Source organism: Myiozetetes cayanensis, unplaced genomic scaffold, assembly GCF_022539395.1.
Source record: "Myiozetetes cayanensis isolate MyiCay16 unplaced genomic scaffold, myiCay2020 scf1, whole genome shotgun sequence".
NCBI lineage: Eukaryota > Metazoa > Chordata > Aves > Passeriformes > Tyrannidae > Myiozetetes > Myiozetetes cayanensis.
In genome coordinates this window covers 119,373,726-119,388,924 of record NW_026086604.1, presented here as the reverse complement: position 1 = coordinate 119,388,924, position 15,199 = coordinate 119,373,726, and the positions used below count along the sequence as shown (strand labels likewise).

Here is a 15,199-nt window from a genome sequence, read left to right as displayed (position 1 = left end):
AGGAGATGACTGTGAGACCAGACCTACAGCATCTGGGTGCCCAGTGATCAGGCACAGAAACAGAGTGAGACTCATCTCAGGTCTCAAGTACTTAAGCAGATCCAGACCAAAAGTCTGCATACTGAACATCATCACTTTATACCCAGGCTGCTACACCCAGCATCCACCCGGGATGGGGTCAGAAACCACGGGTGGGCAAGAACACTTCATCTGGAACTGAAAAAGCAAGTTATATTGTATAAAGTTATGTAGTATAAGTATAAAGTTACAGTGGACAAGTATAAAGTTACATAGCATAAGTATAAAGAACAAGGACCTTCCTTTCCTATATGTAAAATGTTACTTTAACTGTTACATAGTTAGAATAAATCTGTTTTATTACAGTGGTTTCTGTGAGTAAGGTTGAGAAGATGGCATATTCTGATTTCCTTTTTTTTTTTTCCTTTTCCCCATTTGAAAAGCTATCACTGTCTATTTTCAGCATTTTCATCAGCATAAAAATGCACAGCTTGTTTTGCAATTTCCTCACGGTGCAAACAGAATGCAAACCACTGGGGACATAGAAATAACAACAGCTGAATACAAATCTTAATGGAGTTTGTCATAATTGTACAGTACGGTGTTGTTCATTCATCTTGGCAGCTGGGAAATCTAGCATGAATTAACCAATAATACAGGTTTGCAACCAAGCAAATTAAAGTATACAATTTCACAAAGTAAATTTTGTTTATTTCCCTATAAGCATGTAAGTAAGGGTACAGTCAGCTCACATTTAAATCAAAACTTTCAACAAGATGTACTAGCAGAAGTTTTGCAAATGCGCTAATACATTCCTTTTAATTCCAATGGAGTTGATCTTACTTCCTACAAAGATTTTTCTGATAGGTTTCCAAGCCATACAGAGCAGCACCACATCTGAGGATGTGCAGACTACATCCCTTAGAAACAAGAGCAAAACTGAAAGTGAAAACAGTGAGATTCTTGTCCAACCAGAATTACAAAAAACATACAGGGCTGATCAACACTTTCTTTTGGAGTCCTTAGCTGAAGGCATTATTACCAATACAAGACAAGAAGCACTTAAGGACTGAGCATAGGTAAAATGAGCTCAAGATATTTTCAGCTTGAGCTCAATTTGCAGTGTGGGAAAGGGGTTGCAGTCAAGTCTGTGGTTTATGGTAGGCAACTGTGGGTCAAAGAGGGACTTACCAGGATATGCTCTGGATCAAAACAGAGAAAAGAAACAGAACCTCTCCCATAGTTTAAAGCAAGCTGCTGCATTTTTTGTTTCAAGGGATTGATGTCAATTTTATGCAACTTTCATGAACACAAGCCGCATGATGGTATCTACTGCCCATACATTGGCAGCGGCACCAGCTAGTGCTGCATCTGGGCCTTCCCAGGGATGCTAGAAAGCAGATGAGATGTCAGTTCAGGCATTGCCAGCCTCACTCCCAGCATTGGCAGCCTCACTCCATTGCCAGTGTAAGACCACAGGTACTGGGCATCATCCTGGCAATCAGACTAATCCCCAGCCTCAGGAAGAAAAGCAACTTTGCATTCTGCAAAACTTACTATTAGGAGGCAACCGCCTCCCAGGACAGAAGTGTGGGTTTGCCTTCCATTTCACCCAACTGTAGTTAATCAAACCCAGGCATAATTTTTTCAGATGTCATAACATATGGGCTAATTAAGAAGTAGTCTCATTTTAGTAATTCACTGAACACTGACTATGAAGCAAATTATGCAAATAAACACAAGAGACACTGAAATCCCCCATCATGTACCATGGTCACTGTTGCTAAAGCTGTTTTACTGGTTGTTTAGTATTTCATGTGTCACCAGTCACAGACCTGACAAGTTTCAGGATACTACACATGATATGTGAAAGACAACTATCTTAAATACATTTAGCAGGAATGCATAATAACCCTGATTACAATAGGAAAAATTCAAGACTACTTATCATGACTATTTTTAGTCACATAATAACTGCCAAGTGATGGGGGTATTAAGTCACTGAGTAGAACCTCTATGGTAGACTTGAAATCAAAACATCACCAATATCAAACAGCCAACTTTGATAATACTTCTGACAGTAAAACTTTCAATTCACTGAGCCAATCCAGCATTTTTGTGTGCTGATTTCAGCCAGTAAAGCATCTGCACAAAACAACACTGCATCTTTTTAATGCAGAAGAAACGTCAAATTTAAGATCTCTATAGTATATATAAACATAGGTAAACACAGGGAAATTGTTCTCATGATTTCTTTCCTCTCTTCTCATTAACAGCACTGGTCAAAAGAGTATAAAAGGGCTAATAAAATGTGCTGATAGTACAAAATTTGAGGTATTGTCAAAATCAATGTAAATAGAATGACATACACAAAGATTAGGTGACTTCAAGAACTGGAATATTAGGGAAAGAGTGTAATTCAGCAGCATGAAATACAAGGTCACTCAGGCACTACGAAGATGAGAAGCTGCCAACAAGGACATGGGCTGCCACAAATGTCAGTCGTTTGTGAGATTACCGGGGTACCAGGCAAATCTACAGACTTGGCTCAATCAAAACTTAACCGTCAACTACCACCATAATGTAGCAGGGAAAGAGGGACTGGAAATTCTGAGTATTTCCAGCAGGCAATTTCCAATGTCCTGGCAAAAACCTCATTGACAACACCAGAGTTTCCCCAATCGCCAAATGAATTGATTAGAGAATAGTTATGTGAATGACATTTGTAATTGAAAGCTTCTAACAAGAAATGAAGAACAGTTTAGCAGAATGTAGGTTGAGAGGATCAGATACTTCATTTAATTAAAACAGATTGCATATAGTTTGATTTTTTTCCCCTGCCAAATTAGAGTTATCTCCAACAGCCTAACAACTGCTAGTGCCAGAATATATGATAGATATCTCTAATACACTCCAACCCTCCAGCTATTTTCAGCTCAGGAACCTTCTGTGCCTGATGAGGATTATGTATGCCCACTACATTTCTCTTCCATGAACTTCTCCAATCTCACCCTGAACTCACAAAGATTTTTAGCAGCCGTACCCTAACTCCTGTAGTTTACTTTCAGCCCATAACCCTGCAGTCAGTTTACATCCTGACATAAACATACAGCAAAGTAGTTGCTCAAAGCACAGCTACGGTGAAGACAGTCTGAGAACACCTGCCTGGCCGAAGACCTCTAGGAACTTTACAAAAGTAATTACAGGGTCTCAGAAGAGAAAATAGTCATAGTATCCTTTCAACTTCCATCAAGCCAAAAGGTACATCCCATGATGAAGGTTTGTACTGAACAGCAAAATCTTTCACATTATCAGAGTAATGGGGTTTCACACCAAAACCAGAAGGTTTTCCAGATCTGCTACTGTGACAAAGAGCAACATCGATGCTCGCATATAACAGTATTTATCTGTGTGTAAATATAAGCCTGGGAAGCAGAAGAGGTGATTAAAAATATTGTGTCTGTGTGTGTGCAAGGCAATTCCTCCTCCTTCTGAACACTTCCCTTCTCTCTCAGGAGCAGCATTGGCTCCATTAAGAGTGAAGCTGAATGTGGTGAAAAGGATTTTTAGCATGATGGAGTGACCGCTACACTAACATGCCTACAGAACCACACTGCTGGTGCTTCCAGAGGCAGGGAACTGTATTTCATCACCAATCACAAGAAAAAGGAGAGGAGAAGGAAATATCTTCAGCAGGCACCAGGAAGAGCAGCAAAGACAGTTCACAAGCAAAGTACTCATGCTTAGTACATGTACACTTAACACATAACTCAAGGAGGCCAACTGGGAAACAGAAGGGTCTTCCCAAATATTTTGAGAAAAGATGTGGCAGAGGGAAACAGTCCCACAGGGCACAATGACCCACTACAACAGATCCCTCCTCTGCCTCTGCACAAGCTCTGACACGTACTCAACTCCCACAGCAAAAGACTTGGTAATTTTCTGCAATTTTCTACAGCAGAAATGGAGAGGAGGATGAGTAAAACCTACACCTCGTGGCTCACTGTGCAAGTGCAGTCTGATCACTGGTGCCATCTTGGGTCTCTGTGCCATGCCTGCCCTAAGACTGAATTCAAAGAAAAAACACCCTCAAGGACAAGACCAACATCCTGTTCAAAGTTCAGGAGCTTTAAAAGAAAAAAAAATTGGGCTTCCCTAGCCAAGGAACTGGAGGGCAGTTTTTTCTAAATGACTGAAGCAGTGGAGTGAACTGGAGCATATTCAGTACACAGCACAGAAACATCCAGGTAGGATGGTTGCTACAGCCTTTTCTACAAGCTGTTTTTCCACCTCTAAGTTCTTTACATGTATTAGTATTGGATGTATCCCAACACAGAAAGCAAAAAATACCTACCTGCTCTCCAGTTTTGGGGGTCACTGAACTGAGAAGGAAATCTTATTTTGTCACACTGTATTTTCAATTATCCCCATCTCCGGTCACAATTTTCAGATAGTCTAGTGCCAAGGGCCAAGGATTGAGAGGTCCAAACAGATTGAAAAAATTTATTCCACCCCATACTGCTTTGCAACATGTATTCAGTTCTTTTAATGTATACTACCTCTACTACCCAATGCTTTCCTTCCCCCTGGAGCACAGGAAGTATTTGAACAGCATGCAGTGAAGTACATCCTTAAAACAATTATAGCACCCTTAACACTTCCATTATATTTTATTATCCATAGTCCCCAGGCATGCACACATGTAGATTAGCTGTGCTTTATAGATGTGGAATCAAACTGCACTGCAGGCAGTCCCTGAGTAAGTCAGTATCAGAAGCAGACCCCCTGTTCAGGGGTCATAATATTTTTCTAGGAAATTAAACAAGCCAGAATTTCAGCTGGTCAGCATTTACTTGAAAATAGCTCACCTAAGTGAGCAACATTCCTGGTGAAACCAGCTGGACAAATAAGACTCTCAGCTTGGTGTTTGAACAAGCAAAAAAGCACAAAGAAAAAGTCACTGGAGAGGAAGATCAGACTAAGTTTTTTTTTCATAAGCAAACAAAACCCTTGGAAAATTAACTTTGGATTAACTTGAAATATTTTGTTGAGGTGGGAAAAAAAGGAATCTTTGTTTCATATTTGTGTTACTTGACCTTTCTCCAACCTTATTTTAAGACATTTTAAATTTAAGAATCATGTTTAAAAGGGAAAGTATAAAAAATGCTGCATTGTATTATTCTAACATATCCCTTTCCTCTCCCAAACACTGTAACTTTCAGAATTTAAGTTATTCTTCATATTAAATAGAAATATGTGAAAAGTGTCTTGCCCCAAAAAGTCCATTTCTTAGTGGAAAAGACACACGCGTAGAGCAGACAGGGATCAACACAGGGTACTACTAACAGAAACAAACTGCTCCCTGAAGAATAGCACATGTGGGAGAGAGTCTCTATGCACTCCAGGTGCCCACTTTCTCTCTGAAGGAAACAAGTGAATTGATAACATTGCTGGGCTCTTAGTATGATCTGCCCCTCAGAGCATCCCACCAGGCACTCACAGAAGAGTCCCTGGAAACCCAGAGAAGGCAGAGCACAGCATTCCCATTCTCCACATAGGACCAAGACACTGGTCTGAAGGTCCTGCTGGTGCCACACTGATACATGGTTACAGAATCACAGAATGGATTGGGTTGGAAAGGACCTTAAGATCATCTAGTTCCAATTCCCCTGCCATGAACAAGGACATATTCCATTAGACCAGGTTGCTCAAAGCCCCATTCAACCCGGCCTTGAACGACTCCAGGGATGGGGCATCCACAGTTTCTCTGGGCAACCTCCCCCCACCACCCTCACAGTAAAGAATTTCTTCCTAATATAAGATCTGCTGGATTGACTCCAGACTGCCTTGTGAACCCACTATCCTCCCTCCAGTCTTCTTCCTACCAGGACAGACAGGTTCAAGAAAAACTTTACAAGATGACCCACAGGGTACTGAGAGGCAAAGCCATAGGTGATACCACCAGTAAATCTGTCACACTGTGTTTGCTGGTCTGTAACACAGAACACAAGCAAAGAGGAGCAGAGCCTCCGCTGAGACTGTGTGAACCATGAGGGGACCAAGGCTTCAGCAAGCACAAACGAGGAGCTGCATGACCCAGGAGCTACCCGGGCTTCTCGCCAGGATGTCAACTCACCCACTGCAAATATTTACAGAGTAACAGTTGTACCGCTCACCTGTCAAATGCTTTCAGTAGTGGTGAGGAATAGCCATGAGAGTAAACCTGAGGCTGCTCTGCATGATGTCTCCCTGAAGCCTCATGAATTTGTCTTGCTAAAACAGTGTTTCAGACCTGCCTGCAAATGAACACTGTTACCAGCAGCAGTTCTGCAATGCTTCTTTCATCCTCCCTGCACATTTCACTTTTTCGGTAGTATGCTTTTAAAGTGGAACAAACTACACTCAATTCAGAAAAAGGACGCTGTTGGAAGAAAGACGTCTGTTGCAAACATCCTCTTAGGGCAGAGCAAGACTTGACTATTTAAAACTAACTGAATCCACCTGGCTCTGTGTTCTTATGGACAGCTTGTCAGGTGGATTACTAATTCACTTGAATAAAAACCATTAGGCATCTCCATGCAGACTATTCTTTATTCTGTGGGTTGAATGTCCTTGAGGAAAGAAATTAACCTTCCTTGCATGTATATCTTCTTATTACAAAGCATTCACCCAGGAAGTTTGGTTTGAAATTCACACCCTACTGTATTTCACAACTTCCCTATGCAGAGAAAGCATCTATTTACATGGGCAAAGTACTGCAAAGTTGATGAGGGTACAAACACACACCATGTGGACTTCCCCCCACTAATTCCCTGCACAGATATTTATCAGTGCACCAAAACCACATTGCCTGATTACCACACAGACAAATCCAACCCAATGCAGGTAAGCCCACCCTTTCATGTAGACTGCTCAGGAGGTGGGTTGCAATCCAGCCTTGGCCTGCAAGTAAGGTTAGACCTGATCGACCCGTCATTGACCTGATGGCAATGCCAACCCTCTGATATGACTGCAGTCACAAACAGGGAGAGCTCAGAGTGAGTGGCCGCTCATCACCACAGTTCCCAGCCACAGGAATGCCAGGCTGTACGTCACCGGAGCACTGCCTGACCTATAAAACCGCACTACCAGCCTTCTGAAAAACGGGTGAACTTGAGTGAAATTCAGCTAGGGATCTCTGCGATGCCCATCTGACCCCGCGGCCTCAGTCTCCGGAGACACGTGAGGCTGGGGCCAGGTGCGTCCATCCCGGCTTCACACGCTCCCGGGGACGCTGGAGTTCACTGCTGTAGCACGTGTGTGCACCGGTGTCCGGGCACAGCCGCGCCGTACCTCCTGTCAGCGGAGAGCAGCGGAAAAGAAGGGAAGGGCAGAGCCACGCCAGGAACCCGGAGATGGGACAGGGACGCGCGCTCACCCTTCCTGCTATTTCATTTTTCACCAGAGCTGGCAGCGCTGGGCCGAGCCCGGGGCCACCCGCAGGCACCCTCTCCCAGGGACTGCCGAGGTGCCGCCCCACCGCCTCCCGGGCATCCTCCTTCCCTCCCTTCCTCCCTCTCTCCCTCGTTGCGTCCCCGCCCGCCACCCCCGGAGAGCCAGCGCCGACAGCCCGCGGCCTCCCGCTCGGCGGCCCGGCGGGCAGGGCAGGGCAGGGCAGGGCAGGGCAGGGCAGGGCCGGGTGGGGCGGACCCCCGGGCAGGCGGCGGGGGCGCTGCCCGGGCCGCCCGCGGGCTCCCTCACTGACTCACCCGGCCGGCGGCGGCCGCGCTCTTCCTCCGCAGCGTGAGCCCGCTCCGCAGCAGCGCGGGCAGCTCCCGCAGCTTCTGCCGCAGCTGCACCGGCGGCGGCGGCTCGTGGGCTCCGCCGCCGGGGTTCCAGCTTCGGGCCAGCTCCGCGCCCTCACACGGCGACGGCATCTTCACGGAGCCCACGGCCATGCCGCATCCCTGCCGGGCTGCGGCGCGCAGACCCGCTCGCCCTCCCGCTCTGCCCGCCCGCCTTCCCCTCGCGTCGCCCCAGCCCCAGCCCCGCTCCCACCCACAGGCAGGCACACGGGCGGGCGGGCAGGCGCTCGTTCGCACGCACCGCGCACCGCCCGCACACCTTCCCCCGCACGCCGCGGCCCCACCGCCCCGGGCGGCGCAGGAAGCCCCGCCGGCCTCCACCGCTCCCGCCCCGCGGCGCGGCTCCCGCGGTGATAAAGTGCAGGTAATGAGCAGGGTGGAGGAGGTGCGGGCAGGAAGAGGCAGAAAGTCCTGTTAACTCCTTTGCGCTCAGGGACCGCCGCCTGAGCCGTGGCCCCACCGCCCGGCACAGACCCCGCACCCGCGGTGAGAACACGGGGGAGAGTGGCCAACCCGCTCAAAGGCAGCGGGTGCGAGCCCAGACGACAGGGGTTCGGGCTCCTCCAGGAGCTGAGTGGCCTCGGCTTCCTCCTAGAGGAAGCCCCAAGCAACCTGGCGTGACCCCCCAAGCGCTCATCCTGCCTGGGCTGGAATCCTCTTGGGGTTCCCACTTGCTCGAGTCACGCTATGATCCAGAGGGATTACTTATGGCTGCAACGGTTGAAGACCTTCTCTGTTCCTTTCGCAGGGAACTTTCCTTGACTCAAAGAAATGTTTCATCCTCCATGACAGCATTGATACTGGAGAACTCAAGTCAGTCAGTGACTTGTTTCCAGTCATACAGGTAATCTCTGGAAGAGAACCCCCTCAATGCCAGAAACCAATTTGTGTAGTTTGTGGAAGACTTGTCTAGAATTCAGTTCCATTAATTATGGGGGCTTTATTCAGTCTCTGGAATCAGCTCTTTCTGATACAGATACTGCTTTCTGGTATACAGGTTTTGCTTTCTCTCTGTCAGACTGTTCTCTTCTATTTAGGTGAGAGAACTGATCGCAATACGGGGCTCCCTTACACACATCTTTTGCCTCAGAGCTACAAATAAGGCTGACCTGCTCATCCAGGTTGAATTCACCAATGCCTAAATATCTCAGTAAATGACATTATAGTCAAGCCAATCTCACAGCCACATTACCTTGTCCCAGCCAAGAGGTCCCATATAGGACTGACCCTAGTACTCCTCCAGCCCCACAGGGAATTGGCTTAACCATGAAACTAACCTTGGGGAAAAAAGGAATAGGTTTTTTTGGTCACTAATATGCTCCCTAAACCAGCTCCTCTGGGATTACAGAGGTACCCATAGTAGAAAGATGGCAGATATGTTCAACCTGTGTCAGGGTGCTGAGACACAAAATGTGTCTCCAGCATCAGTGTGGCATCTGAATGCAGCAGCAGCAGCCTGATCATTTGGCTACACTGACTTGACAGCAGGCTGCTGTGGCACGGTGATCCTGCCTGCAACACATGGTGTGTACTCCCTTTGCTGCCCTTACGTGGGATCTGGTAACCATCAGACTCTATTCAGCTGATTGATCTGGTGGAAAAATAACACCTCAGAAAATAATGAATTTTCCATTGGGCAGACAGCTGAATTGATCCACCTTGTGACCACACAGCTGCAGGACTGAGGAAAGCAGAAACCTGAAAGTGAGGTAAAGCAGAACTGCTCTTTTCAGTGGCCATCTGTCATTAAATCACCTTAACTGCATCCCGTGTGTGTGATTTGATGAGCAGCATGAATCAGGCTAACACAGTACTCTTGTAAAGGACGGGGTTTGCTCCAGCCACATTCTGCCACCACCTCCTTCCTGCTGGTATCAACACTCATTGTCCATTACATCAGCCAAATCTGGAAGGTTAAGTGTAAAAAATAATCACCTGTTTTAGCGGAGTGATATGGCCCATTGCATGATGCCTATTGCTGACACAAAAGACAGAAAAGGGACAGGATAATGGCAGCCCTAACTTAGGCAGAAAAGTGTGCTGCAGACCTCAAAACACCAGAGAGATCTGGGAGTCCCAACTGGCAACACCAGCACCAACCCTTCTGCAAGGACAAAGGGCATTATGAAATAAGGATGTTTTAGCCAAGGCTGATCAGATATGAGCAATATGACAAGCACTGGCTGTTCTGTATTATACCTTGTGGTCCAAACATTTCTATTATTTCACTTGATTTGTGCTTTCCAAATGCCCTGCAATATAGTTTTGACAGTTGTGTTGCCTGGCAGCCACTTTGTCACAGCTCAGGATGTAATTACGAAGAGAAGTGTATCTACACCCAAAATAATAATGGATCCTTAGTGTATGGGCTTCACAAAAGGACCACGTTCTTTGTCTGAGTCTTTAGGCACTGCTACAATAAAAATAGCAGTCAGACAACTCAATAAACTGAGACTTAATGTGACAGACTGGGGTAAAACCAGAAGTAATTTGATTATGTTAAGAAAGGGTAAAATTATGCCAGGGCTCAGAATTTTTATTTGTTTTTTAACTAAGCAAGATAACTTGTGAACAGTGTTGGAAGAGAAATAAATATGCCCCACAGTGTGTTTAAAAATTATCAGCTGCCAGATAACATAATTTGGACTAACAATTGTCAGGAAAAAAGAGTAGATAGTAGTTGGGACTCTCTATTTCTTGTTTGTACTATTCCAGTTTTTGGGAGGATTGTGGTAGGAATTGTTTAAAATTAAATGTTGTGTTGCCTCTTTTTTCTGTTAAGTCATGGAAGATTAAGCATGGTGAATAAGTCTGTTGTTTTTTCTCAGAGGAAAGGGATGGGAATCAGAGAGCAAAACTAGAGCTGGTCAGCCTTTGCCAAAATGGTTTCATTAAAAAAAAAAAAAAAAACCACAAACAACAACAACAACAACAAAAAAGACAAAAAACCCACACAAAAACCAAAAACCAAAAACAAACAAAAAACAAAAAAACAAACAAAAAAAACCACAAAAAACAAAAACAAGCAAACAAAAAGAAACCAGAACAGTGTGTTGCACCCAAAATGTGTTCAGAGCATCTTGCTTTCAGTGAAATGTCACTGAACGAAGAGCAGGGCTCTGAGGCAGCATGGTCCCTATTCTCAACAGGTTTGGCCCCTGTGTGACTGGATTTCCTGTCTCTCATAGACAGCAGCAGTAACACAAAAGAAATATCAGGTCTGCTGACCCTGTGCAGACATTGGAGACTTCCAGTTCTCCAGATTAAACACTTATAATTTGGTCTGTTATAAATCAAAACCAAGGAGATACTCTCTGGGGCTTTTAGCAAGAGATCTAATTTTGAATATACCTTCTAGAGTGGAGTCTGGACCAGCTTTTGTTCCCTCACTTGCAAGAGCCTTCATATAAATATAGAAACATCTATGTTTAAATAGATACAGGATGGAGTCTGGAGACCTAAACAACTCTGCTGCACTTTACAGATGTAGAGCCTGGGAGTGTCTGCTTTTTTGAATGTGTTTGTTTTTCTTCCACGGTGTACCACAATCAAAAGAAATGCAGTAAAAACAATACAAGCTGTTTCATGCCTGTATGTGTTTCAAATCAGTTTTTAAGTAGATATTGCAAAAAAAGAATTATCTAGAATCAGCCATTTCCCGACAAAGCATAATAAACTTTTACTTTGAACTTAAAGTATTAGGAGTTCTTGACTCTGTTGGAATAATTGATAGATGCCACTGTTTTTCCCTGCATGGAATGAAGATAGGCAGTGCAGGGACAGAACTGAGGAGTACTGGGGTGCAGGAGCCAGATGTCATTGACAAGCACTGATCCTGAGCCAGCTGCATGCAGCAGTCTGTTTGGAATATTTGCTCTCCCTGACCTGGCAGGAGGCATTTAAAAGAAAGCAATTTTTTTCCAAAACAACATCCACTGTACAACCAGCCAAACATCACTTCCCCTTCCCCAGGCAGTCCTGCTGGAATGGGGATGGGGGTCAATGCTTTCCTATCCTTTCAGAAACTGAGTTGATTTTCTTCTTCCCATCTCTTCAGAAAGCAGGCAAGCAGATTTTTCTTCATAACATCTCCCATTCAGGAGGAGATGTGCTGTGCATTGGCCACCACCCTGTATGACATCCAGATGAACATCAAAGGAGGTCCCTTTCTGTGGGACCCGTCCCATGCTTTCATGAGAGTCGTATCCTACAAATTTTAGTTTGCCAATTATTACTCCAGTCCCAGTGCATGTGAATCACAGACTGCATCTGTCGTGCTCTGAAATCCTGGCAGCTCTCAGGCTCCTGACATGGAGAAGCTTGGCCTGGCAGATTTTTATTTCTGGCTTTAAACATAACATGTGCAGTGACCCTGTAAAAGAGAAGGGCTGGGGAAGGCTTTACACCATCCTACCACTTCAGTGCCTCACAGCAGTCTTGGGGCATGTTTCCCAGTCCCAAGTAGGGACATGTGTGCCCCTCATCATTTTACCCACAGCACAAGTGTGGCAGGTGACCATTCAGGCACCATGCTGTGGGCTGGAGATACACTGCAGAAGTGTGGGCATCTCTCACCTTTTTCTGCTTTGGTTCACCAAACTTCAAAACAAAACCAACCTGTTCACACCTCAGAGCTGCTAGGGATCTGCTTTTGGCCGAATAACTTGCTTCAGATTTTTGAGTTGTTAGCTCCTTTCCACCTCCATTGCATTTTAAATGTTGAATATTGCCAACTTGCTATGGATATAAATCCTATAAATTTATTATCAGAGCCATATACATCAGAGGCATGTATGTGGGTAACCCACACTTAAAAAAAAAAAACCCACTGTTTATTTAGTTTCTCGAGTAATTTTTTTTAAAGAAAAATTTCCAACTGGTTTAGTACTGTGTCATCACATAGACCAAATAAATATCCAGTGACTTAAGCTCCAAAGCACTGCTTGCAGCATTTCCAAGATGTGAAAGGTCTGCAAAATGTAATGTACGCTCAGTAACAGGAAGATACCAAAATGGGAACGGGGATGAGGAAGCAGGAGATCAGTGCAGGGTGTGACTTGAAAGACTGCAGAACAGGAGAATAACTACCAAAAAGGGGGAAGAGCTGAAAGATAAAGGAGATGTATGAGTAGGTGAAATATTTCAAGCAGTTTCATGATTTGTGTGACTTAGAGCTGGAAAGTCTGAAGCTTCCTCTGTTAATTCAATCCCGTTTTCTCTTGACAGCCTGTGGAACCTCTTCACCTCAGTGTCTGACCCCTCCCCTCCTGCACCTCACTAACAGCCTCTGCCCCCAGCACCTCGTCCAAGCTTCAGAACTCGAGGCATCTTCAAATTTCTGCTCAGCCTGTGTTCTGCCCGTGAATCGTCCATGGAACTGGGACATGATCCCTGCCATCGACTCTTCAGGACTCAAAAGATGAGAGATCTCAGGAGCATCCTGAGCCACTGAGTTTGTTGCTGCTGTTTTTTGAACCGGAATTATGGCACTGATCAGGGGACAGGTGTGGAGACGGGTGTTTATATAATCCTAAATGGATCTCTTTGCATTTCCGCTCGCAATTTGGTCTTTTATAAGAATCACCGGGCCATGATGACAAGGGCATAACAAATGTAAATACAGCCAAAAGCATTGTTTGGTGTGCAGCAAACCTTTGCTTTAATACAAACCCAAGGAAGAATGCATTCACTGTAGTAACTGTGATTTGCCAGAGCTAATGAACCTGACTCAACTCTTCAGTTTGATTTGTCTTTTTAAGTACTTGGAAGCTGGGGACCTTATGACCTCTCAGGGAAATTAAAACTCTTAAAGCTCTCATGTCTGGACTTTTCTGTCATAACAATGTTGTCATTGAGCTATTGCTCTTTCTCTTACAGGCCAAAATTAAACTCCAAAGCCAATAAGATCCTCAGTGGAGTTTGTTCAGTTTGTTTGTTGTTTTTTTAACTAATCACAGAAATCTCAAAATGCCAAATCAATATCTTTTAATTAAAAATTGTAAAAGAAACACATAAACGGACGTGTGAAAAAAGGGAATTTTTCTGACAGCTTCAATCAAAAATTAGTTTCTTTACTCCCAGGCCCATGGGCATATGCATAATTTTTTTTTTTTTAATGTCCAACGTGAGAAACTTTACATACATTTACAGAAGAGAATGTGTAGGAGATTTTGAAAAAGAAAAATTGCAGTTAGGAGCTAAATTCTCACAGTCAGTGAAAGATTTCCTGTGTGATTGATGGTTAATCTGTGTATTTATCTTTTCTTCCCTAGCTGTTAAATTTTCTATTTATGTTTAAATTCATGTTTTCTGTTTTAATTTGTATTTTATGTTTCTTCTCCATATGTGTTGAGGATGCTTTAGCCTCACTTTGTAGAAACCGTGTTTAAGACACTGTGCCACCTCTTCAAATGTCTGAGACCTCTGTCAATCTTCAAATGCTTAAGCTCATCAAGCACATTTGAGAGGTATTGAAATCCAAAAACTATTAAGCCCTTAAAAGTATTCTGAAAATAGGCAGCCGGTTAAGAGCTGCAGTTAATGCTTCACTGAGGTAAAAAGTGCAGCACTTCATGGGAGACCTCAAAGTCCAGACAGGGTCTCAACCTCAAGACACAAATCCATACAAAAATCAGGCTTCATTGATCCCCAATGCTCACAGAACCACTACAGAAGTGTGTGTGACAGAGATATATTTCTTCCACATATGCATCCCTATAGCATCTACTCAGCTTTCATATGAGCGAGCTACTGTAATGCAATGACTTTCTCGTATTATCATTTGCAAAAAGGGATATTTGCATATATGTGCACACAGATATTTAAGGTCGCCTTTTGTTTTAATTACAGTGTCAGTATCTCTCGCTGCCTCCATGTGAACAGACCTTAGCCTCACATAATCTCTTTGATGAAGGAAAAATACAAAACCACACGCCAAATATTTTGAGTTTCCAGAATAAACCTGGATCCATGTTGACAAGCTTTTCCCAGGGATAGTAACATCAGTAAAATGTTTTCATTCCAATTTCCTGAGAGATTGGAAAAATCAACAAAAGAATGAGATTGATTGCCAGAAATAATATTAACATTTTAAACACGAAACTGTCTCAAAACATCTTGTGAGTATTGAAATGCTTTAAAACAATTTCTTTAATTTGATTTCTTTGTGTTTGTTCTGGTTTTTGCTTTGTTTTAAATGTGCCTGATTTTTTTCCACGGAATAAGAGCATCACAGCTGTTGAACAGAAACAGGGAGGCAGATGACTGGAAGAGAAAATCACATCTGACTGGGGAGTCAGTAGACAGTCTCCATTGTACAAGGGATGGTGTAGGTTTGC

At 44.2% G+C, this 15,199-nt stretch overlaps 1 protein-coding gene and 1 long non-coding RNA gene across 3 annotated transcripts in view; one reads left to right on the top strand and one right to left on the bottom strand.

Annotated features, from left to right (window-relative positions):
• Nucleotides 1–15,199, bottom strand: part of RAPGEF5 (Rap guanine nucleotide exchange factor 5) — a 216,632-nt gene that overhangs the window by 151,664 nt on the left and 49,769 nt on the right. Inside the window, exon 1 of one of the 2 annotated variants that reach the window (XM_050329328.1) lies at nt 7,767–7,955. The exons of the other annotated variant lie outside the window; for it this stretch is intronic. Within the exon in view, the coding sequence (XP_050185285.1) occupies nt 7,767–7,955 (189 nt within the window). Of the gene's footprint in view, nt 1–7,766; nt 7,956–15,199 lie in introns of those variants that run through there. 2 annotated transcript variants of the gene reach the window in all.
• LOC126647467 (uncharacterized) lies at nt 8,169–13,768 on the top strand. Its single transcript, XR_007630612.1, has 3 exons — nt 8,169–8,226; nt 8,611–8,706; nt 13,089–13,768. It is a non-coding gene; the product is annotated as an uncharacterized LOC126647467 (long non-coding RNA).